At 46.6% G+C, this 25,937-nt stretch overlaps 1 protein-coding gene across 1 annotated transcript in view; it reads right to left on the bottom strand.

The window, feature by feature from the left end:
* LOC147102876 (dynein axonemal heavy chain 17-like) overlaps positions 1-25,937 on the bottom strand; it is a 908,504-nt gene that overhangs the window by 563,254 nt on the left and 319,313 nt on the right. The window contains exons 28-29 of the mRNA XM_085963770.1: positions 22,497-22,649; positions 8,224-8,472 (exon numbers count right to left, since the gene is read on the bottom strand). Of these exons, the coding sequence (XP_085819896.1) occupies positions 8,224-8,472; positions 22,497-22,649 (402 nt within the window). The remainder of the gene's footprint in view (positions 1-8,223; positions 8,473-22,496; positions 22,650-25,937) is intronic.

The raw sequence follows: 25,937 nt of genomic DNA, 5'->3' as shown, positions 1-25,937 counted from the left end.
GGATGTATCCCTTTAAATAGCGCTGGGGGTGTTCCCTCGTGCAGCTGAATACACGTTCAGCTGTGCATGTTCAAGAGAGGGCATTGTTTGGAATGGCGACGTCCAAAATGGCAGGTTGTGTGTCAAATCAACATTGCACACTAACTGATGTCACGATCTGCCTACTCAGCATACTGCTGGCACACGCACTCCCACCTACGCTATCGCCCTCACCAAGATAGCAACCAGCACGGACCGCACCAGAAGCAAGGTGGCCTTAATTGCTAGCTCTAAGGTGCTGAATTTCACAGCCTAAAGGTCACTTTCCGAAGATGTCATCTGGACATGCATGTCTCCAACAAGCGAGAGTCTAACCACCGCCCCTTGACATTCAATGACATTAGCATTGCCAAATCCCCCACCATCAACATTCTGGGGGTCACCATTGACCAGAAACTTAACTGGATCAGCCACATAGCTACTGTGGCAACAAGAGCAGGTCAGATGCTGGCTATTCTGTGGCAAGTGTCTCACCTCCTCACTCCCCAAAACAGAGCTCAGGGATTTGCTGCATTGGCTAGCTTCCCTCACATGCAGGGCATAATTTACTATACATATATTGTAGGAAGCCCTCCTTTGACTAGTCAAGACACCTGAATCTCAGCTTCAGCATTCCTATGGTGTGTTCAAAAATGATCCTGGTTGTCCCTGGCTTTGATTATATTTGTGTTGCTGGGGTGTGGTGGAACTGCACAGGGGTGTCAGTAGCCATGTCTGCAGCAGGTAACCCTGGTCCCCCAGCAGCCATCCTGTCATGTTCTTCACAGCTTTGAAGATTGGGTGGATGGTAGACTGTCTCAGGATATAAACACTGTGGCAGCTCTCCGGGTATGTTGCACAGACCTGCATGATGGTGTTCCGGGGATTGGCCACTAGCTGCACATTGATGGAGTAGAATCCTTTTCTATTTACATATGTTGCTGGCTGGTGTTCCCATGCCCTGTCTTTGGCCCATGCAACAAATTCTGTACTCTTGCCCCCGATTCTATCCTCTCCCTGGCTATTGTCTCAGGTAGAAAAGACTGTTCGCAACTTCGGCATCCTATGTGACCCTGAGCTGAACTTCCAACCAAATGTCCTAACGGTCATGAAGACCGCCAACTAGCACCTCCATAACTTCACCCAACTCTGCCCCTGCCTTAGGCCATCTACTACCAAAACCATCATCTGTGTATTTGTCACCTACACACTTGACTATTCCAATGCTCTACTGGCCAGTCTCCCACCCTCCACAGACTTAGCTCATCCAAACTCTTCGACTACATCCTATCTCTCACCAAGTCCTGCTCACCCCTGTCCTTGGTGACCTACATTGGCTCCCAGTCCCCCAACACGTCCAATTCTCATCCTCGTGTTTAAATACATAGAAACATAGAAACACAGAAGATAGGAGCAGGAGTAGGCCATTCGGCCCCTCGAGCCTGCTCCGCCATTCAATGAGATCATGGCTGATCATCCAAATTCAGTACCCTGTCCCTGCCTTCTCCCCATATTCCTTGATCCCTTTAGCCTCAAGAAATATATCCAACTCTTTCTTGAATATATTTAATGAACTGGCCTCCACCGCCCTCTGTGGCAGAGAATTCCACAGGTTCACCACTCTCTGGGTGAAGAAATTCCTCCTCATTTCAGTCCTAAATGGCTTACCCCTTATCCTTAGACTATGACCCCTGGTTCTGGACTCCCCGGCCATCAGAAACATCCTTTCTGCATCTAGTCTGTTCAGACCTGACAGAATTTTATAGGTTTCGATGAGATCCCCTCTCAATCTTCTAAACTCCAGTGAGTATAAGCCCAATTGACACAATCTCTCCTCGTACGTCATTCCTGCCATCCCAGGTATCAGCCTGGTGAATCTTCGCTGCACTCCTTCCATGGCAAGAACGTCCTTCCTCAGGTAAGGTGACCAAAACTGCACACAATACTCAAGGTGCGGTCTCACCAAGGCCCTGTACAACTGCAGCAAGACATCCTTGTTCTTGTACTCGAACCCTCTTGCTACGAAGGCCAACATACCATTTGCCTTCTTAACCGCCTGCTGCACCTGCATGCTTACCTTCAGCGACTGGTGCACAAGAACACCCAGGTCTCTTTGTACTTCCCCTTCTCCCAATCTATTGCCATTCAAATAATAATCTGCCTTCCTGTTTTTGCCACCAAAGTGGATAACCTCACATTTATCCACATTATAGTGCATTTGCCATGTTTCTGCCCAATCACCCAACCTGTCCAAATCGTACTGGAGTTTCACGACATCCTCCTCACAGCATACCCTCCCACCCAGCTTTGTGTCATCTGCAAATTTGGAGATATTACATCCAATTCCCTCGTCCAGATCATTAATATATATTGTGAACAGCTGGGGTCCGAGGACTGATCCTTGTGGTACCCCACTAGTCACTGCCTGCCACTCAGAAAACGACCCGTTTATTCCAACTCTTTGCTTTCTGTCCGCCAACCAGTTCTCTATCCAAGTCAATACCTTGCCCCCAATCCCATGTGCCTTAATTTTGCACGCTAACCTCTTATGCGGGACCTTATCGAAAGTCTTCTGAAAGTCCAAATACACCACATCCACTGGTTCTCCCTTATCTATTTTACCAGTTACATCCTCAAAAAATTCCAGTAGATTAGTCAAGCATGATTTACCTTTTGTAAATCCATGTTGACTTTGTCCGATCCTGTCACTGCTTTCCAAGTGCTCTGCTATTACATCTTTTATAATGGACTCTAGCATTTTCCCCACTACCGATGTCAGGCTTACCGGTCTATAATTCCCTGCTTTTTCTCTGCCACCTTTTTTGAATGGTGGGGTAACATTAGCTACCCTCCAATCCATGGGTGCTGTTCCAGAGTCCATTCAGTTCTGGAAGATGACCAGCAATGCATCTACTATTTCTAGGGCCACTTCCTTAAGTACCCTGGGATGTAGATTATCAGGCCCTGGGGATTTATCGGCCTTCAGTCCCATCAATTTTCCTAACACCATTTCCCTACAAATACTGATTTCTTTCAGTTCCACCCTTTCATCAGACCCTATGTTCCGCGGCATCTCTGGGAGGTTATTTGTGTCCTCCTTTGTGAAGACAGAACCAAAATATGTATTTAGTTGGTCTGCCATTTCTTTGCTCCCATTATAAATTCCCTCGATTCTGACTGCAAGGGACCTACGCTTGACTTCACCAATCTTTTTCTCTTTACATATCTATAAAAGCTTTTACAGTCAGTTTTTATGTTCCCTGCAAGCTTACTCTCATATTCTATTTTCCCTTTCTTAATTAATCCCTTTGTCCTCCTTTGTTGAATCCTAAACTGCTCCCAATCCTCAGGATTATTGCTTTTTCCAGCCAATTTGTATGTCCTCTCCTTGGATCTTATGCTATCCCTAATTTCCCTTGTTAGCCACAGTTGAGTCACCTTTTTTGTTTTATTTTTATGCCAAACTGGGATGAACAACTTCTGTAGTTCATCCATTCGGTCTTTGAATGTTTGCCATTGCCTATCCACCGTCACCCCTTTGAGTGCCATTCCCCAATCAATCCTACCCAACTCGCTCCTCAGACCATCGTAGTTTCCTTTATTTAAATTGAGGACCCTAGTTTCTGAGTCAACTACTTCATTCTCCATCTTAATGAAGAATTCGATCATATTATGATCGCTCCAACCCAAGGGGCCTCGTACAACAAGATTGCTAATTAATCCTTTCTCGTTACATAATACCCAGTCTAAGATGGCCTGATCTCTGGTTGGTTCCTCGACATATTGGTCCAGGAAACCATCCCGTAAACACTCCAGGAATTCCTCCTCCACAGTATTGTTACTCATTTGGTTGGCCCAATCTATATGTAGATTAAAGTCACCCATGATGACTGCTGTGTCCTTATTGCACGCTTATTTAATTTCCCTTTTAATGCCATCCCCAACCTCCGCCTTACTGTTTGGAGGTCTATATACCACTCCCACTAATGTTTTTTTCCCCTTAGTATTTCTCAATGCCACCCATACAGATTCCACATCATCAGAGCTAATATCCTTCATTACAATTGTGTTAATCCCTTCTTTAACCAGTAATGCTACCCCTCCTCCCTTTCCTTTTTGCCTATCTTTCCTGAATATCGAATACCCCTGGATGTTGAGTTCCCAGTCTTGGCCATCCTTGAGCCATGTTTCCGTAATCCCAACCAAATCATATTCGTTTACCTCTATTTGCGCAGCCAATTCATCCACCTTATTACAAATGCTCCTCGCATTAAGACACAAAGCCTTCAGGCTTGTTTTTTTAACGCTCTTAGACCTATTAGAGTTATTATTTACTGTGGCCATGTTTGATTTAAACCGTTGATTTCTCTGACTGCCACTTTTGTTTTTCTCCTTCCTATCTTTTGCTTTTATCCTTGTTTCCCTTTCCTCTGTCTCCCTGTTCAGGTTCCCAACCCCCTGCCATTTTAGTTTAAACCCTCCCCCACAGCACTAGCAAACACTCCCCCTAGGACATCGGTTCCAGCCCTGCCCAGGTGCAGACCGTCCGGTTTGAACTGGTCCCACCTCCCCCAGAACCGGTTCCAATGTCCCAGGAACTTGAATCCCTCCCCCTGGCACCATTCCTCTAGCCACGTATTCATCTGAAGTATCCTTCTATTTGTACTCTGACTAGCACGTGGCACTGGTAGCAATCCTGAGATTACTACCTTTGAGGTCCTGTTTTTTAATTTACCTCCTAACTCCCTATATTCCGCTTTTAGGACCTCATCCCGCTTTTTACCTATATCGTTGGTGCCTATATGCACCACGACAACTGGCTGTTCACCCTCCCCTTCCAAGATGTTCTGCAGCTGCTCGGAGACATCCTTGACCCTTGCACCAGGGAGGCAACACACCATCCTGGAGTCTCGTTTGCGGCTGCAGAAACGCCTATCTATTCCCCTTACAATTGAATCCCCTATTACTATAGCTCTACCACTCTTTTTCCTCCCATTCTGTGCAGCAGAGCCACCCCTGGTGCCAGGAAGTTGGCTGCTGCTGCCTTTCTTTGATAAGCCATCCCCCCCAACAGTACTCAAAGTGGTATATCTGTTGGAGAGGGGGATGGCCACAGGGGACCCCTGCACTACCTGCCTGCGCCTAGTACTCTGCCTGTTGGTCACCCGTTCCCTTTCTTCCTGTCCAACCTCTACCTGTGGTGTGTCCAACTCCCTAAACGTGCTATTCACGATGTCCCGAGCATCGTGAATGCTCCAGTATGCATCCAATCGCAGCTCCAGTGCCGCAATGCGGTCTGTCAGTAGCTGCAGCTGGGTGCACTTCCCGCACACGTAGTTGTCAGGGACACAGGAGGTGTCCCTGAGTTCCCACATTTCGCAGGAGGAGCAGATCACAGGGTCGGGCTGTCCTGCCATGACTTACCCTTTAATTAATTGAGTTTAAATTAAATCAATCAATCCCACTAATTACACTACAGTTAAATAGTTTACCAACAGTCCCCGCTACACCAGAGAGACCTTAGAAACTATAAACCAGAGTTAAAGTTTAAAAAAGAGAGAAATACTCACCAACCAATCACTTACCTGCTTCCTGCTGACGTCACACTTGGATTACTTTTTACCTCTCTCCCGGAACCTGGATTGGTATGACTCTGGTGATCCCTCGCAGTTCCGCTGCCTCTCCGGTCTCGGGGCTCTGGGCCTCGCTGCCTCGGGCTGCTCTTTAAGTAGCTCCGCTGCCTCTGGTGCTCCCTCGCAGGTCCGCTCCTCTCTATTTCTGTAAGCTCCTCTAGCAGAACAACCCCACCCCAGAACTGTCTGCGCTCCTTATTCTGGCCTTTTGTGCATCTCCCCTCTCTTTGCCCCACCACTGGCAGCCGTGCCTTCAGCTGCCTGGGCCCCACACTCTGGAATTCCCTCCCTATACCCACCCACTTCTCCAGATCCCTCTCCTCCCTGAAGGCACTCCTTAAAGCCCACCACTTTTGGTCACCTCTCTTAATATCCCAATATCTCCTTCTTTGGTCTAACATCCATTTTTGTCTGATTATACCTCTGTGATGCACCTTGGGATGTTTTTCAACATTTAAGGCACTGTATAAATGCCAACTGTTGTTAGAGAATAGAGAAAAACAAGAAAGGTTAGGATAGAAAGGCTAGAGTTGCAAGAAGACTTGCCTATCAGACAATAAGCCTTTTGCTGTACCTTGTCGAGGAGTGTGACAATGGTGCGAGAAATGTCTCCTTAGATAGGGAGCAATATTCAAGCCTACAGCTGTCCAAAATAAAGATTATTTAAATTTTGAAGTCCCCTCCTCAGAAAGTGCAAGGCCTTGTTCTGTGAGTACTTTGCTAGATTTTGGTTGTATAAATAAAACTCTGGAACCCACTCTGCTGCACACTTGTGTCCAACAGGCATCTCTGAATGTTTAGTAATCGAATCAAGTAAATGGGAGAAGAACCTTCCTCCTATATAAGGGGAGGATGTGTTTCTGCCGCCAAGCCTGGAGAGCAAAATATTAAGGGCAGAAGGTGTAGGGTTCTCAAAATTCCCACATTCCCCAAAGTTATTAATAAAGGGACCCTGAAGGACGAAGTTATAAGGGAACCCTAAACAAAATGGCTTCTGGACCTCGTGGCAGAAGCCTGCAAGATTGGAATGCAGGGCCCTGCAAAAACGGCAGGTCAATTCAAAAGGGCTTTTGAAAACCCTGACATGCCTGGGCCTGTGAAAGGCTTGTTATTTCTGAGAGCCAGACAAGTAGACAATGCAGAATACGCATTCTTAATCAACTCAGGAAAGACTTAATCTTGAACCCATCAAACCTTTGCATAAATAATCGCTTACAGTTTAAACTGGCTACCGAGCCAGGAAGATACCGATTCACATTATGAATAACAAACACCGAGACATTAAAGAGCATTTAGCAACAGGGCAACCACCCAAAAAGCAGTTAAGATGAACGGCTATAATCACTTTAACGAGCCCGCCAAAAATCGGACAAAGAACTAACCCTGATTTGGCGTGCAGATAACGAATCTCTGAAATAGTATAATTGTAGGCCCACCGGAGACTAAAACGTGCAGTAACCAAGAAGACGAAGACTAAGACTAAGGCAAGTGGGCTGGGGCAGACGAAGGCGGGCCGACGAAAAGCAGAGAAGGGCAGTGTGGAGAAGCGTTGGGGGACGAGCAGACATAAGCTCAGACCCAGAGATACTCGAAACGCAAAGAAGCGTTGGGTGGCACACGCTCAGGTCCAGGGATACTCGAAACTCCAAGAAGCAGACGACCACGAGCACCGTGGTAACAAAGGGCCGGGTAAACCATACCTTCGGATCATTACCACTGCACAGGTAGTGATCTAGACCACCGCGACCAAGCCAACACCGAAGACCGCCAACCGAACCCCAACCGCAACAAAACTCCGACGACCAGACCACCACCAGAAAAACAAAACCCAAAGTTTTCCACTCTACAAGGTAAAGTACCCAACAAAGACTTTACTCCCTATCTCTAACGGAGGAAAAGCGGGTACTTTACTCAGATGACTCCACCGCCGCGCCCTGGGACCACGTGATGACGGCGAGCCCCAAAGGACACAAAGACCGAACCCTAAAACCGCAACCGGCTTGATCAACAGGATCCGACCTGTCCAGAAACCCTTAATGGTGAGCATAATCCCTGGCCCCTCACAGCACAATTTAGTTAGATATTGGGGGTGGGACAAGGGTAGGGGGATTATTACTGTGATTTTTCCCTCGATGTGCCATGCGTTCCCCATTCCTAATTGAGTGTACTCTTGTAAGCCTATAACTATTCCAGTAATTTTCAGTGTTGTAATTTTATTGTGCCTTTTAATAAAAATACAGTTTTCTTGCACCAAACCAGTTGTCTACTCCAATTCTGTATCGCCACCTGTACCTAAGTCCGGTGTCTGGAACCCAGGGGTGTGGCAGCGATTCAAACCGCTCAAAAGCCAGTCAAGGGCGAAGCTGACGGCGCACACGCCACCCCCTACAGAAGGTTGCAGGGCTGCCAGAACACGTTCCCGAGGAACTTTCCACACCCAACTGCCCAAATCAACCCAAAAGTGGGCAGCAGGAGCGTGAGTGGAAATTATAGGCCACATTGTTGTAAACTACAATAACTTTATGTATTTAGATTTAAATTTACAAAAAATGCCTTAATAATTCTTTGGTACCTTAGTTGCCTGCATGAGTTGTTGCCAGTGACGCTCCCTTATAGCTGGGTTCTGCAGCTCACTTACAGCTTTCAGCGAAGTCATCGTGTTCTTTATTAAGTTGTCTAAACCAGAATAAGCATCCCATGCCCTTATCTCCTTATCCATACTTCTTAAGTCTTTAACAAATTTCTTACAATCTGCATCCATATTCTCCACACTAATGTTTTTCCACTTAGTGGTCTTCCAATCATCAATAGTTAAGCTAACCTGCAAATTGGAAATAATTTATGAATGTATTTGCTGCTCTTTTCAGAAAAACAGTTGTACTATTCACTATATCATTAAGTTGCAAGTAATAGATCAAAAATTGTAATTAATTATCATATGGATTTCTCTTCATAGAATCATAGAATTATACAGCATAGAAGGAGGCCATTAAGCCCATCGTGCCTGTGGCAGCTCTGTGGAAGAGCTATCCAATTAATCCCACTGCCCTGATCTTTCCCCATTGCCCTGATTATTTTTCCCTTCAATTATTTATCTAATTCTCTTTTGAAAGTTACTATTGAATCAGCTTCCACCACCCTTTCAGGCAGTGCATTCCAGATCACAACTCGCCGTGTAAAAGAATGTTTCCTCATGTCCCTTCTGGCTTCACCTTAAATCTGTGTCCTCTGGTTACCAACCCTTCTGCCAATGGAAACAGTTTCTCCTTATTTACTCTATAAAAACCATTCATGATTTTGAACACCTCTGTCAAATCTCCTCTTAACCTTCTCCACTCTAAGGAATACACCCCAGCTTCTGCAGTCTCTTCACATAACTGAAGTTACACATCCCTGGTCCCTCAATTATCCCCGCCCCATTAGCAACCATGTAATCTCCTGGGAGAGGCAAAAAACAGAAATAAAAATGAAATCTCTGAAACATTCCAGTTTAATTGGTGTTGTACCTAATAATTAATCAGCAGTTGCTAAATCATTAACAATCATAGCATGAAAAAAATAAAAGTTATAAAACATTTAAGAAGGATTTTTAAAAAGTTATGAAAGCAAAAGATATCACATAAAATACAGTGAACCATAACCCTTACCAGATCAGAGAGACTAAAGGGTGCCATGCAGGGGTTTATATGTGGACATTGATCTTCACTCACGAAATGATAAAACTTGATCTATATTAAGTAATTTACCATTCTTCCTCATTGGAGCAATCTCCGCATTCAAGAAGAAGCTATAACTGTAGCGTAAAATATTGAAAACATTTCTCTGAGAACCTACAACTTCAGGCCAATAGATAGTTCCAAGTTCTGGTGCCCCAGTTTCTACAATTGGATGGCCTACTGATTTTCTTGCAGTCAGTGTAGATTACTATGATTATTCTTTGGGGGAGAAATTGGGTATTTTTGCGCCTCCCGTTATCGCCTCCGGGGGGGCTAAATTCAGCGATGGTTTGTGGCGGCGGTATGGCGTTGCACCCCAATCTCCTTCGCCCAGAGATCATGACGTCATCGCCAGTGCATCGCCCCAGTTGCGCCCCGGACCCAAACTTTGGTTTTGCCCCCTGCAGCATCACCAGGCGACAACACCAGCAGCTGCAGGAGGCGTTCATTGGGAGGCCGGACGCTTCAGGGATGATACTTAAAGGCAAGGTGACTGAGGTAGGGAAAAAAAATAATCAAATGCTCGTTTTCTGTTTTTTTTCCTTTTTTCCCCAGCGCTCGATCAGCCTGGCACTCTGCTGCAGTGCATTGGGCTGATCCGGTTGAATCGCGGCTGCTGTCGGGGACCAGGTAAGCTGCTTTCCATTGCACAGCCTGCAGCGATGGCCCTTCCCTTTAAGGGAGGGAAGGAGCCTTCCAACGTGGCAGTGCTGCATGGCCCATTGTGCAGCGTTGTACACTTACCGCCCCACCTGCTGCCTGTTGTGCTCCAGGAAGGAAGTGGAGCGTTTGATTTAGTGCTCCACTTCCTTCCTGGAGCGCAAAACCGAATTAAAAAAAAGTTGAGAAACATTAGCGTCTGGTGCTAATGTTTTCAACTTTTAAAAGTTAGCGCCCCAAACGGGGCTAAAATGAATTTTTCCCCCTTTGTTTTCTATCAGCTGGAATGATTTTCAGGGTCCAGAAGAACAAGACACAAGAACAAGTTCACAACCATTGACTTTCATCGCACAGCATAACAGAGGAATATTGCTATTATATGTAGCCAAGTGGGAAAATGCAGTGAATATTTAAGTCCACTAGATGGCGCGGTTCATTTTCCCCTTTAGAATTTGAGAAAAGGGTTATGGGTAAGGCCATGTGATGCCAAAGGAACCTCCCCTTTCTTCACAGCCTCCATTTTCTAGATCCAGCGTGGGGGGTGTGCTCAGGAGAGTTGGGGTGAATATGACTTTTTAAATGAACTTAGTCTGCGTAAAGTACAACTAAAACAGCATTTAGTGCAGCCAGACATAGTTTTAAAGTGATATTGTTTCCCAAATCACTCGATATCACGGGGATGCTTGTAGATTGTCCCACCATGTGCTGGTGTTAACCTTTGTTAAAATTGTTGTTGAGCCCTTGGGGCTACGTTTCGAACGAGTTTAATACTTTCTGTTTGCTTGTAAGAGGTGACAAGTGATAACGGGACATACGAATGTATGGTATGATATGTTTTGTTTTGTATAATGATTGTTAGTTAATTAACTGCCTTCACCTGTGGTTTGCCTCATGTTCTGTTTTGCAGCAAGCCACTGCCGTATTTTGTCGACTGTGTTTTATGTATTTACAATTTCATCCTAAACCTAGACCCAAGTTATTAATACAGAATAAAAAACCCCAAAAACGAAAGTTCGTGTCCTGTGCTGCTCCATTTCGCCAGGCTACACATTTTGGTACCAGGAGTGGGGTCTGTTAGCTTGGAGTTTCTCAGGTTTGGGAAAGTTACATAAAATACGGCAGTGGGGGAAGAGCGGTGTGGTGCCAAGTGGACCTGGAGACGGACGGAGAGTGCTGCCTGGGGTTGCTAAGGAGGACCAGACCAGACAGACGGGATCCAGAGGGCGCCAGGACCAATCTGGGAGAGGACCCATCAAGGCACCGAGGAGGGACACCATTGGAGAAGAATCGTCACAGCGGCCATCCCATTCAGTGACTGTCAGGGACTTGTGAACTGAGTCAAAATGTTAGACCCTCCTGAGGAGGCGGGTGGAGCTCACAATTCGGATGGTGAGGACAATACCTCGAGTGTGGGTGAAGGCAACCAGATAGATCAACTCAAGGCACAGATTTCAGAGTTGAAAAAAAACCATGACCAAGCAATGGCAATTATTGCCACTCTAGGTAATGGGGCAACCAAGTCATATGTGTATGTACCCAGAGAGCGTCAGATCCAACCATTCAGTGGTGAGGTATCTAAAGATAGTCGTTCAGTTGATGAGTTCATTGAAGAGGTTGAAAGTGTACTACGAGCTAGAGATCAGACTCCTGCAGAGCAGGTAGATTTCATTCGATCTTTGTTGAGGGGGGCAGCCCTACAGGAAATTAGGTTACGGTTGGGTGGAGAGTCTAAGCAGCCCAGTGACCTGTTCAGTTACCTAAGGGGGGCTTTCACCGAAAAACGCAGTGAGTCCCAGCTGTTAGAAACTTTCTATGGACGCAAGCAAGAAGAGGGTGAAGGTTTCCAAGAATACTCACATGCACTCTCTCAGATTATTAGAACTTTGGTAAAGCAATCACCTGATGCTGTGCCGGACACAAAACGGGTTGTCAGAAACAGATTTGTTGATGGTGTTAGAGATCCCTCACTCCGGAGAGAGTTGCGCAAGTTTGTACGAGACAACCCCCAGTCTACCCTGTTCGATGTACGTGAGGAAGCTGTCTTATGGTCCTTAGAAGACCAGCCCTGTAGCACTAAAGTTGCAAAGAGCAAGAATGTAGTGTGTGACAGTACGGGGAGGGATCTTCAGTGTTCTGCCATTGGGGTACCAGGCAGCCAGGCTGTCACTTTACAGGATGTTCTTAAAGTGGTGGCGGAACAGGGTAAAGCTATCGGGGAACTAACAGAGGCAGTACGGGGTCTTGCTCTACAGAAGGAAAACACGGGTAATGACAAGGTTGGGAAACCTAGAGCCAAGCCAAAGTTCACTGATGAAGGTCAGCCTATTTGCTTTAAGTGCAACGGGGCGGGGCACATTGCCAAACAGTGTCCTCAGAAGCACGAGGTAGCAAACACATCCACCAATGCTGGCTGGGGTGCAGGAAAACTAACTCCCTCGATTGCCATGAGCCGGGCAATGCGAGGAAAACCTGCAGGCTCTCAGAACAGTACTGGTATTCGTGACAGATTTCTTGACCGTGCAGTAGGTAAATGTCCAGTAGTAGATCTCAAGATTGGGGGGGTTACTGCTAACTGTTTACTGGATACCGGGAGCCAAGTCAGCACTATTACTGAAGTTTTTTTCAGAGAGCACTTACTTGGGAGGGATGAGGATATGCTGCCTACAACCGGGTGGCTTAAGATCACTGCCGCCAACGGGTTGGACATTCCCTACTTGGGCTACCTTGAGTTAGACGTTGAAACTATGGGCATAACCTTACCCGAATGTGGTTTCCTGGTAGTCAAAGAGCATCAGCAGTCACAGCCTGCAGCACCAGGTCTTATTGGTATGAACATCATCAGCCGATGCAGACAACTAGTTCATGCTGAGTTTGACACTACTCTAGGGGGAAAGTTGGATTCAGATTGGAGGGAAGCATTTCAGCAAGTACAACAGTGTAACATCACTCCAAAGTCATCTTCTGTCCGTGTAGCTGGTAGGGGTGCTGTACATGTGCCTGCGTCTTCCATAGCTACAGTCTATGTAAAGGGACTTAAAACTCAGTCAGGTGGCAGCACTAAAATGCTGTTGGAGCCAGGTAACACACCATTGCCAGGTGGCCTGGTAGTTGTCCCCACTCTAGTTGAATCAAAGGGACATTTATTTCCAGTGCAGGTGGTAAATTTCTCTGAGGAGGATGTGTGGTTAAACCCCAGGACCAGGCTTGGTATTCCGACTCAGGCAGAGTGTGTAGACAAGTACTCCTGTGAGGTGCGATTTCAACGCATCTCCGCTGACACAGAGGAAGTAACTGTTGGCAGACAAGAAGGACAGATGACAGACCAAGACATTCAGTTGCTTTTGGACAAACTACACATAGGTGGCACACAGGGCCAACAAGCAGAGTTAGGTGCACTTTTAGCCAGGTATTCGGAAGTATTTGCTTTTAAGGATGAGGACCTAGGCTACACTGATAAAGTTGAGCATGAGATTAACTTGGTAGATGACGCACCAGTTACAGAGCCATACCGTCGTATCCCACCTACACTGTACAAAGAGGTGAGGGACCACATCACTAAGCTTTTAAGAAAGCGTGTCATCCAGGAGAGCAATAGTTCATACGCTTCACCCATAGTGGTAGTTCGTAAGACTGATGGAGACATACGACTATGTGTTGACTTTAGGAAACTAAACTCAAAAACCAGACGTGACGCATTTCCTTTGCCCCGCATTGACGAGAGTTTTGATGCCCTTCATGGTGCAAAGTTCTTCTCGACCATTGACCTTGCAAGTGGGTACCACCAGGTTGCTGTTCGTGAAAGTGACAGGCATAAGACTGCTTTTACAACTCCTTTTGGCCTTTTTGAGTACCTCAGAATGCCTTTTGGTGTCTGTAATGGACCTGCGACTTTTCAACGACTTATGCAAGCGACTATGAGCGACTTAGTGTTCCACATCCTATTAGTGTATTTAGATGACATCCTTGTGTTCTCTCAGACCTTCCCGGACCATTTAGAGAGGTTTGAGACAGCTCTAAGACGACTGAAAGAGACAGGTTTGAAAGTAAAGCTTGAAAAGTGTCACTTCCTGCAGCAGGAAGTCAGGTTCCTTGGGCATCAAATTTCAGGGGAGGGTATAGGGACAGATCCAGAGAAAATTGCCGCCGTAAAGAAGTGGCCAGTCCCCAGTACAGTCAAAGATCTGAGGTCATTTCTTGGTTTCTGTAGTTATTACAGGAGGTTCATTGAGGATTTTTCTAAACGAGCTGGCCCTCTCCATGACGTAGTCAATGCATGCCTTAGGGAAGACAGCCCAGCAAAAGCAAAACGGTTGTTTGAAGGTTCATGGACAGCGGCGTGCCAAGCTGCTTTCGAACAGCTGAAAGAAAAGCTGATCAGTGCTCCAGTGTTAGGTTACGCAGATTTCACTCAGCCTTTTATTGTAGAGACGGATGCCAGTAACCTAGGATTAGGTGCCACCCTCCACCAGCAGCAGGGAGATAGGAAGAGAGTGATAGCATATGCCAGTAGGAGGCTCCGTAATGCTGAAAGAAATGACAGAAACTACAGCAGTATGAAACTAGAGCTCCTCGCCCTCAAATGGGCTGTTTCAGAGAAATTTCGAGGTTACCTTCTAGGTTCCAAGTTCACTGTCATAACAGATAACAACCCCCTGTGTCACCTTTCTACAGCTAAGTTAGGTGCTGTTGAGCAAAGATGGGTGGCTCAGTTAGCTGTTTTTGACTTTGACGTCAAGTACCGCCCAGGCCGCTGTAATGCAGCAGCAGATGCCCTCTCTAGGCAGCCGTTAGCAGGGGAGCCCGAGTCAGACAGTGGGGATGCGGACTATGATGGTTGTGTGGCCATATGTAATGTCAGTCACAAGGGAACAGCTCTAGGACCAGACTTAGGGACAGCAGGAGTCAAGTGCTGTAAAGTCAGACAGATCCGTGTTTCGGACGCAGAAGAAAGTACTGAGCGTAGTGAGTTGCAGGGTAACACACCAACACTTCCCGGTTACTCTAAAGAGGAACTACGTAAGTTTCAGGACACAGACCCCACCCTCAGCGTGTTTAGGAAGTTTTGGGGTGAGCAGCGAAGGCCAACTTACAAGGAGAGGTCGCAGTTATCCAAGCTAGTATTATCCACGTTAAAGCAGTGGCCCCGTATTTGTGAGCAAGATGGTTTGTTGTACCGTGTAATCGAGGATGTCCATGTTGGTGAGTGTCACCAGCTACTACTGCCCTCTTGTTTGAAAGAAGTCGTGCTTGAAGGTGTGCATGATCGTATGGGCCATCAGGGAATAGAGCGCACACAGAACCTTTTGAGACAGAGATGTTTTTGGGTTGGGATGTATGGGGATGTGGAACAGTGGGTCAAGAAATGCGAGAGGTGTGTTTTGACAAAAATGCCCCACCCCAAGATACATGCCCCAATGAAATCATTTCTAGCCTCCCGGCCCCTTGAAGTAGTTGCTGTAGATTTCACCATGCTGGAACCGGCCTCCGATGGTCGTGAGAATGTGTTAGTGGTGACCGATGTTTTCACTAAATTCACACAAGCCTTCCCTACTCGGGACCAAAAGGCTGATACCACGGCAAAAGTCCTTCTCAAAGAGTGGTTCATGAAGTATGGGGTCCCAGAAAGATTGCATTCAGACAGAGGTCGAAATTTTGAGAGTGAAATCATTGCCGAGCTGTGTAAGCTTTATGGTGTAAAGAAAACCCGCACTACCCCACACCACCCAGAAGGAAATGCTCAATGTGAGAGATTCAACAGATCTTTACATGATCTTTTGCGTACACTGCCTCCAGAAAAGAAGCGCCGCTGGCCTGAGCACTTATCTGAGTTGGTGTATGCCTACAATGTAACACTCCATGCTACGACTGGCTACTCACCGTACTATCTGCTTTTCGGGGTTCATCCACACCTTCCTGTAGATGCTTTATTAGGTCAGGAGAAAGTGTTAGACAAGAATCATGAGTGGTTGGTTGTCCACCAAGAGCGTTTGAAGGAGGCACATGCAAGGGCAAGAGAGTACACTGAAAAGAAATCAGCTCAAAGAATTGAACTTAACAAAGACAAAGTGTACTGTCCAACCATTGAGGTGGGTCAGTTGGTATACTTACGACACAGGCCTTTGGGTAGGAACAAAATTCAGGATGCGTGGGGTCCTACTGTGTACAGAGTGGTGGAGGTACAGGGTACTACACATGCAGTTGAGCCTGTAGAGGGCGGTCCTTTAAAAAGGGTCCATAGAGTTAATCTTAGGCCATGTGTTACCCCTGTCCCTGAGCCTAGGCGGACGAGAACCAAGTCCCCTGTCACCGTACCCCCTGTCACTCTTTTGACAGAATCGTTGCCAGAGCCCTCTGATACTGAGTTTGTTGTGGTAGAGGAAGTCACCTATCCAGAGTTAACTCAGGAGGAAAAAGTAAACAATGATCCTGTTGGTAACGCCCAAGATGTACAGGAATCAGAGGCTGTTTCTGAGCCAGAGCATTCAGACCCTTCTGAGTGTGGGACTGAGGTTGAGGTACCCATTCCGGCTCCTCGCAGAACTAAAAGAGCCAATGCTGGGGTAAACCCTAACCCATACCATTTGCCTCAGTCAGCCTGTAATGCAGTCTCACTCAGTCCTGAGGTGTTCTCTCATGTTTTATCGAGTCTGGGTACTGCATTTTTTCGAGAAGCTGTAAAAGAAGTGAAAAACGGGTGCTAAGTCACCGAGGACGTTGACTTTAAAGCAGGGGAGAATGTAGCCAAGTGGGAAAATGCAGTGAATATTTAAGTCCACTAGATGGCGCGGTTCATTTTCCCCTTTAGAATTTGAGAAAAGGGTTATGGGTAAGGCCATGTGATGCCAAAGGAACCTCCCCTTTCTTCACAGCCTCCATTTTCTAGATCCAGCGTGGGGGGTGTGCTCAGGAGAGTTGGGGTGAATATGACTTTTTAAATGAACTTAGTCTGCGTAAAGTACAACTAAAACAGCATTTAGTGCAGCCAGACATAGTTTTAAAGTGATATTGTTTCCCAAATCACTCGATATCACGGGGATGCTTGTAGATTGTCCCACCATGTGCTGGTGTTAACCTTTGTTAAAATTGTTGTTGAGCCCTTGGGGCTACGTTTCGAACGAGTTTAATACTTTCTGTTTGCTTGTAAGAGGTGACAAGTGATAACGGGACATACGAATGTATGGTATGATATGTTTTGTTTTGTATAATGATTGTTAGTTAATTAACTGCCTTCACCTGTGGTTTGCCTCATGTTCTGTTTTGCAGCAAGCCACTGCCGTATTTTGTCGACTGTGTTTTATGTATTTACAATTTCATCCTAAACCTAGACCCAAGTTATTAATACAGAATAAAAAACCCCAAAAACGAAAGTTCGTGTCCTGTGCTGCTCCATTTCGCCAGGCTACATATAGTGGGAGGAATGCCAAGGATTTCCCTGTCCCAGACACTCCTGGTGCATGTCCAACTCCTGGCAGGGACTTGCAATGTGATCGGGGAGGGCAGAAATAGGAGCAAAGTTGCAGGCCTTAGATCCATAGCCTGAGGATTGTTGGGGGAGGGGGGAATCTGGACATCTGCTTTTCTCCTAGGCTTGCCCCAGGACCTCCCATAGACCCTCTAAAAAGAAAAAAAAGACTTGCATTTATATAGCGTCTTTCACAACCTCAGGACATCCCAAAGCACTTTACAGCCAATGAAGTAGTGTTGAAGTGTAGTCACTGTTGTAATGTAGGAAACGCATTTGTGCACAACCAGGTCCCACAAACAGCAATGTGATAATGACCAGATAATCTGTTTATTTAGTGATGCTGGTGAAGGGATCAATATTGGCCAGGACACCAGGGAGAACACCTCTGCTCTTCTTCGAAATAACGTCATGGGATCTTTTACGTCCACCTGAGAGGGCAGATGGGGCCTCAGTTTAACGTCTCATCTAAAAGACAGCAACTTCAACAGTGCAGCACTCCCTCAGTACTGTACTGGAATGTCAGCCTGGATGTTTGTGCTCACTTCTCTGGAGTCGGACTTGAACCCACAACCTTCTGACTCAGAAGCAAGAGTGCTACTAACTGAGGCGCAGCTGTCACTCTAGAGTAGAGAGGCACAAGATCTAATGCCAGATTTTAATGAGTGATCCTATTGGGTTGCACCATGGTGAGATATAGAAGAAATTGAAGTAGAAAAACAGGATCGATCCTTTTCTCCTCAATAACACTCCTAAACTTGGGACATAACTACTTCAAGTGCAGGTCTAGTTATGTCACTTTGGGGCAGCCCAAGAAATCTCAGTCAGAGCTATGGGGGTTAGGGACCTGTCACAATGGCCTCGATATTAACCCTCCCCATAATGGGCAGGAGAGGGTCGGGGCGGGTGGGTGGTTAAAAAGTGAAATTCGTGCAACGGGTCCCCAACTTGTCGCGGACGCTCCCGCCACCTTTTCTACAGCTGCGGATCTCGGGGCGTCCGAGTGTCCTGCCATGGAGTGGCGGGATGCTTAATCAACATATTGGGCACCCACAGTGTAATTGGGAGCATGACTTGAAATTTACTGCAGTTGCATGGGTTTCCGTTAGAACGGGAAACTCGGCAGTGAAAGGGAAGCGGGAGGTGCAGACTCCCCAAGGTAAGTGCCTCTTTCAGCATTCCTTGTGGGCTAGGAGAATCAGCAGTGCTCCCCACAGGCCTCACAAGGAAGCCTTTGGTTGCCCCCAGCACCGACTGCCAGCATCTTCCCCCACCCAGCCCCGATTGCTGACCTCTCCCCCAGCCCCAATTGCTGACCTCCATTCCCAGTCCCAATTGCCAACCTCGCCCCGCTAGCTCAGATTGCCAACTTCTCCCCAGCCCCATTTGCTGACCTCTCGCCAGCCACATTTACCAACCACCCTCCAGCCCTCCTGACCGTGGGTCTCCCTCCCCTCCCGAATGCCAGAGACCATCCCCAAGGGTCCTCCTGCTGCTGGTGTTTCCTCCTGCCCGACGGCCGAACTGTCCTTTGGCTGGGTAATGGGCAAGAGACAGATATTCAAAATGTTAATGAGGACCTGTCAGTAAGATCGGTAGGATCCCTACATCCCCGGCCTTGCTGGGTTCATCAGCCGTTTTCATTTTCATCCACCCCCTCTCCACTTCCCCAAAAATATCAGGGCCAATGAGTCTCTGCCATCACTTCCTTATTCTTGGCAACTGAGTATTGTCCAGGCGCAATGAAGAGGAAAATCTCCCCTCATGTCTTTGTAGTAGATGATCATACTTAATCTGGCATACACAAAGGGCTTTCCTTAGTTTGCATTTTTCACTTCAACTACTGCTGGCCAATCATTTGGAAGAATTGCTGGGAGAATCTGAAGCAGATTGACAGTGAGAGGTCAGAGATTTGTCCTCTTTCAGATCATAAGAATCTCTACACTATATATTTTTTATTTGGAAATAATAGGGTAGAAATTTGTGTGTTTTTGAGCCAAGAACAGGCACAACACTGGCAGCGCGCAACTAATCACACGGATGGAACAAGAACAGGAAACTGGTCAGAGGCGCTCATTACAATTAAATAGAGACCTGCCAGCACTAGTACTGTTGTTGATTGGCCCAATCAGGGCCTTCAATATCCGGCTTTTCCTGATGATATTTAAAAGTAGCCTGCACCTGTTAAAGGAGAGGTCCACTTTGCCTGCAGGCAACTGGAAGGCAGCTCAAGAGATGGCGGGACAAGCAAATGGTTCAAAGGTCCTGCGCTTTTCTGACACTGCAATAGAGGTCCTGGTGGAGGAGGTCTGCAGGAGGAGGGACGTCCTTTTTCCACCAAGTGGCAGGAAGATATCCCGCCAAGCTGCTCGGCTGTAGTGGGCACAGTGCCAGGAGCATCGCTTCAGGGATCTGGTTCCAATGTAAGAAGAATTTTAATAACCTGACCAAGGTTGCTAAGGTAAGACACGTAACTCCTATCTCGTATCACTTGCTGCATAATCCTGTACCACCTGAAGTCCCAGTATTCACCACGCTTCCCTCCCTCAATTACCAGCACTCTCCTTCATTCACTCCAGTACACTTCACACCACCTGCTTCTGCTCCTAATGTCCCAGTCTGTACTTCCTACTCTCCTCACTAGTACTGCCTTCACCTCCTCACATCTCTGCCACCCTTCACATACAAGCACCAACATTCAATGCCAATGTGCACATCCTCAAACCATCTCACAAAGTGACGACTAACATTCTCCCTTCTTTCTTGCAGGCAAAGCTGGTGAAGAATAGTAGAGAGTAAGTGATGACAGGAGGAAGGAGAGAACCTATTCAGGTTCTCAACCCAATTGAGGAGGAGGTAATATAGATCATTGGGATGGGTCGCATCAGGGTTGTTGCGAGTGGCCAGACTAGAGGATGCATCCTGCAGGGTCCTTGGCTATCTTTCTGTCCCTTTTCATTGAAATCTCACCCTCATACACTATGTTTGACAAAGTGCAGCTTCTACCAGCAGCCACTCATCTGTTTCTGATCATCCTTCACACTAAAAACTAATCCTTGTCTCTCTCTTCCCTTTCAGGTCAACAAAATGTAGAGCATCAGCCAAGGTGGCACTGTATTATGTGACCTTACTTTAGCAAGCACCAACAACAACAACTTGTATTTATATAGTGCCTTTAACGTAGTAAAACATCCCAAGGCGCTTCACAGGAGTGGTATAAGACAAAAATTTGACACGGAGCCACATAAGAAGAAATTAGGGCAGATGACCAAAAACTTGGTCAAAGAGGTAGGTTTTTAGAAGTGTCTTAAAGTAGGAAAGAAAGGTAGAGAGGCGGAGAGGTTTAGGGAGAGAGTTCCAGAGCTTAAGGCCTAGGCAACTGAATGCATGGCCACCGATGGTTGGGCAATTATAATCAGGGATGCTCAAGAGGGCAGAATTTGAGGAGCGCAGATACCTCAGGGAGTTGTGGGGCTGAAGGAGATTACAGAGATAAGGAGGGGTGAGGCCATGGAGGGATTTGAAAACAAGGATGAGAATTTTGAAATCGAGGCGCTGCTTAACTGGGACCCAATGTAGGTCAGCGGGCACAGAGGTGATGGGTGAACAAGACTTGGTGCGAGTTATGACACGGGCAGCCGAGTTTTGGATGGCCTCAAGTTTACGTAGGGTGGAATGTGGGAGGCCAGCCAGGAGGGCGTTGGAATAGTCAAGTTTAGAGGTAACAAAGGCATGGATGAGAGTTTCAGCAGCAGATGAGCTGAGGCAGGAGCACAGTCGGGCAATGTTACAGAGATGGAAATAGGTGGTCTTAGTTATGCCACGGATATGTGGTCAGAAGCTCATTTCAGGATCAAATATGACACCAAGGTTGTGAACAGTCTGGTTCAGCCTCACACAGATGCGAGAGAGAGGGATAGAGTCGATGGCTAGGTAACAGAGTTTGTGGCAGGGACTGAAGACAGTGGCTTCGGTCTTCCCAATATTTAGTTGTAGGAAATTTCTGCTCATCCAATACTGGATGTTGGACAAGTAGTCTGACAATTTAGATACAGTGGAGGATTGAGAGAGGTGGTGGTGAGGTAGAGCTGGGTGTCGTTAACGTACATGTGGAAACTGACGTTGGGCTTTCGGATCATGTCGCCGAGGGACAGCATGTAGATGAGAAATAGGAGGGAGCCAAGGATAGATCCTTGGGGGATACAAGAGGTAATGGTGTGGGAGTGGGAAGAGAAACCATTGCAGATGATTCTCTGGCTACAATTAAATAGATAAGAATAGAACCAGGCAAGTACAGTCCCACCCAGCTGGATGACGGTGGAGAAGCATTGGAGGAGGATGGTGTGGTCATCCGTGTCAAAGGCTGAAGGCAGGTCGAGAAGGACAAGGAGGGATAGTTTACCTTCGTCACAGTCACATAGGATGTTATTTGTGACTTCGAAGAAAGCCGTTTCGGTATTGTGGCAGGGGCGGAAACTTGATTGGAGGGATTCAAACATGGAGTTCCAGGAAAGATGGAGACGGATTTGGGAGATGACAACACGTTCAAGGACTTTGGATAGGAAAGGGAGGTTGGAGATGGGGTGGTAGTTTGCAAGGACGAAGGGGTCGAGGGTTGTTTTTTTGAGGAGAGGGGTGATGATGGCAGATTTAAAGGAGAGGGGGACAGTACCTGAGGAGAGCGAACCATTAACAATGTCAGCTAACTTGGGAGCCAGAAAAGGAAGTTGGGTGGTCAGCAGTTTCGTGGGAATAGGGTCGGGGGAGCAGGAAGTGGGTCTCATGCACCAGCAGAGACTGGCATTACGCGTACGTTTGACGCTTGCCCTGACCACTGCTTGCCCGAAAACCGCTTAGTTAAAATCCCCCCCCCACCAAATATCTACTTTTAAAATATGCATCTACCTCTACCTCATTCTGAAAAAATCACAAATAATAATGATCAATGCATGCCATTATATCATGATTAAAATTTTAACTTGAAGACAAATGACGTGCAAAACTTACAAGGATAGCCATATCCCACAGTTCTTTCAGCAATACTATTTCTTTGCGGCAGGCTTTTAGCTGTTTGCAATCAGGAACCAAAACTTCAAACAGAGCAGCTGACTGTGACAGTGCTTGCAATTCAACTTCCATGGCAAGAATTTTCTTTTGAGCCTATAAAGGAATTAGGAAAGATATTTTTTTAATATTTGGAAAGACAACAACAATTTGAAATTCTATTGTATTTCTCATTTGAACAGAATTGCAAAGTACTTAATAGCACAGTAAACAAAGAGTAGACACCAACTAGGAAGGGTAAGAGAAAGAAGAATGGTGCAGGGGCAAAAACACAGTAAAAGAAAACAGCCTGAGGGAACTACTGAAAGCTGAGAAGGACAAGGAGGAGGTGCTGGGAAAGATAGTTGCAGCAATTGGGTCCATAGTGGCTGAAGGAGCAATCATGAATGGTTGATCAGAGAACAGAGTGGATGTGCAACTCGGCCTCCTCCAGAGTTCCCCACTATCACAGAAGCCAGTCTGCAGCCAATTCAATTCATTCCCCCTGAGAACAAGGAATAGCTGAGCGCATTGAAGACAACAATGACTATGGGCCCCAACAACATCCCGGCTGTAGTGCTGAAGTCTTGTGCTCCAGAACTAGCCGGGCCTCCAGCAAAGCTGTTCCAGTACAATTACAACACTGGCAGCTACCCGACAAAGTGGAAAATTGCCCAAGTATGTCCTGTCCACTAAAAGCAGGACAAATCCAATCCGGCCAATTACCGCCCCATCAGCCTACTCTCAATCATCAGCAAAGCGATGGAAGGGGTCGTCGACAGTGCTATCAAGCAGCAATTATTCACCAATAACCTGCTCACCGATGCTCAATTTGGGTTAGAAGCATAGAATCATAGATATTTACAGCACAGAAGGAGCCCATTCGGCCCTTAGGGCTGGATTTTCATTCAGGAGTCGGGTTGGAGGCAGGACTACAACTTTCGGGGTGTAGTCCCGCCTCCATCGAGATGCGGCCATTCCACGCGATTTTAACTTGATTGATCTTGTTGAGCCCGCCCAGCGGGCTCAGCAGGCCAATTAAGGGCCACCCAGCAACAGGTGACGTCACAGACTGAAATTTCATCTGTCAAGAGATTTTGACAGATGAAATATCAGCGTTTCACAGCTGTTTGAAGCTGTCAAACACTGACAGTCTTACTTCTAACCTGAGTCCTTCTCCACAGGCTCAGTTAGAAATCTCTCCTGCACAGAAAGCAGAAGGCTGTCACTTTTGACAGTTCGCAGCCATTCTGCTTTCTGTGCCGGTGAGATGAGGGACTCCCGGAACCTAAAGGAAGGCTGAAAAGGTAAGAAAAGGTAATTTACACTTCTTTAATCACTTTAGACACACCAAACACACTTACCTTTGCACTCATGCACACATCACTCACCTGAACACCGACATCTCGACCCTTCCAAGCCCTTCAACCCGACGGTCCGACTCCTCTAACTTGGCATGGTTTGGAGCCGTCGGGAATCCCACAGTTCAACCTTAAAAATAGGGATTAGGCTAAAAACTGCCTGTTAACTACCTGTTAACAGGCAGTTAATTGGCACTAATCCCTTCCCGCCTCGGGTAGGTGGGTCCCAGTGCGGGGCGGGTACCCGCCTCCTTTGAAACTGGCATGGAGGTGGGTTGGGTGCGGAATGGGGTCGGGACCCCCAATTTCGGGATTTTCACCCCCCGCACGCCTCCAATCCCGACTCCATGGCACAATGAAAATCCTGCCCTTTGTGTTTGTGCCGGCCGAAAAAGAGCTATCCAGCCTAACCCCACTTTCCAGCTCTTGGTCCATAGCCCTGTAGGTTGCAGCACTAAAAGTGCATATCCAAGGACTTTTTAAATGTGATTAGTGTTTCTATCTCTACCACCTTTTCAGGCAGTGAGTTCAAGACCTCAACCACATTCTGGGTGAAACAAGTTCCACTCAACTCCCCTCTAATCCTTCAAACAATTACTTTATATCTATGCCCTCTGGTTATTGACCTCTCTGCTAAGGGAACTAGGTCCTTCCTGACTACTCTATCTAGGCCCCTCATAATGTTATACACCTCAATCAAATCTCCCCTCAGTCTCCTCCGTTCCAAAGAAAACAACCCCAGCCTATCCAATCTTTCCTCATAGCTAAAATTCTCCAGTCCTCATAAATTTCCTCTGTACCCTCTCTGGTGCATCACATCCTTCCTGTAATGTGGTGACCAGAATTGTACGCAGTACTCTAGCTGTGGCCTAACTAGTGTTTTATACAGTTCAAGCATATCCACCCCTGCACTTATATCCAATGCTCAGCTAACAAAGGAAAGTATCTGTATGCCTTCTTAACCACCTTATCTACCTGTCCTGCTACCTTCAGGGATCTTTGGACATGCATTTCAAGGTTCCTCTGTTCCTCTACACTTCTCAGTATCCTACCATTTATTGTGTATTCCCTTGCCATGTTAGCCCTCCCCAAATGGATTACCTCACACTTCTCCAGATTGAATTCCATTTGCCACTTTTCTGCCTACCTGTCCAGTCCATTGATATCTTCCTGCATGCTACAGCTTTCAGCCTCACTATCAACCACACGGCCAATTTTTGTACTATCTGCAAGCTTCTTAATCATGACCCCTACATTGAAGTCTAAATCATTGATATATATCACAAAAAACAAGGGACCTCCATGTTACCTCCTCAAAAAATTCAATCAACTTAGTCAGACAATGCCTTCCCATAACAAATCCATGCCGACTGTCCTTGATTAATCTGTGCCTTTCTAAATGATGATTAATACTGTCCCTCAGAATTTTTTCCAATAATTTGCCCACGACCAAGGTTAGGCTGACTGGCCTATAATTACTTGGTCTATCCCTTTCTTCCTTTTTAAACAATGGTACAATGTTAGCAGTCCTCCAGTACCACACCTGTAGCCAGAGAGGATTGGAAAATGATGGTTAGAACCTCCACTATTTCCTCTTTCTTCTCTTAACAGCCAAGGATACATTTCATCCAGACCTGGCGATTTATCTACTTTCAAAGATGATAAACCCCTTAATATATCCTCTCTCACTATGTTTATCTCATCTAATATTTCACACTCCTCCTCCTTAACTACAATGTCTGCAATGCCCCTCTCTTTTGTGGGTTCCGCCAGGTGAGGTGAGAGTGACTGCCCTTTAGAACAAGACAACATTTGACCGAGTGTGGCATTAAGGGGAAAACTCTCCACTGGCTGGAGTCATACGTAGCACAAAGGAAGATGGTTGTGGTTGTTGGAGACCAATCATCCCAGTGCAAGAGTTCCTCAGGGCAGTGTCCTACGCCCAACCATCTTCAGCTGCATCATCAACGACCTTCCCTACATCAAAAGGTCAGAAGTGGGGATGTTCGCTGATGATTGCACACTGTTCAGTTCCATTCGCAGT

This window comes from Somniosus microcephalus, chromosome 21 (assembly GCF_052327205.1).
Source record: "Somniosus microcephalus isolate GS21.2 chromosome 21, FLI_Smic_1.0, whole genome shotgun sequence".
Taxonomy (NCBI): Eukaryota; Metazoa; Chordata; class Chondrichthyes; order Squaliformes; family Somniosidae; genus Somniosus; species Somniosus microcephalus.
Note: the sequence above shows the minus strand (reverse complement) of the source record. Positions and strands in the feature narration are given on the sequence as shown.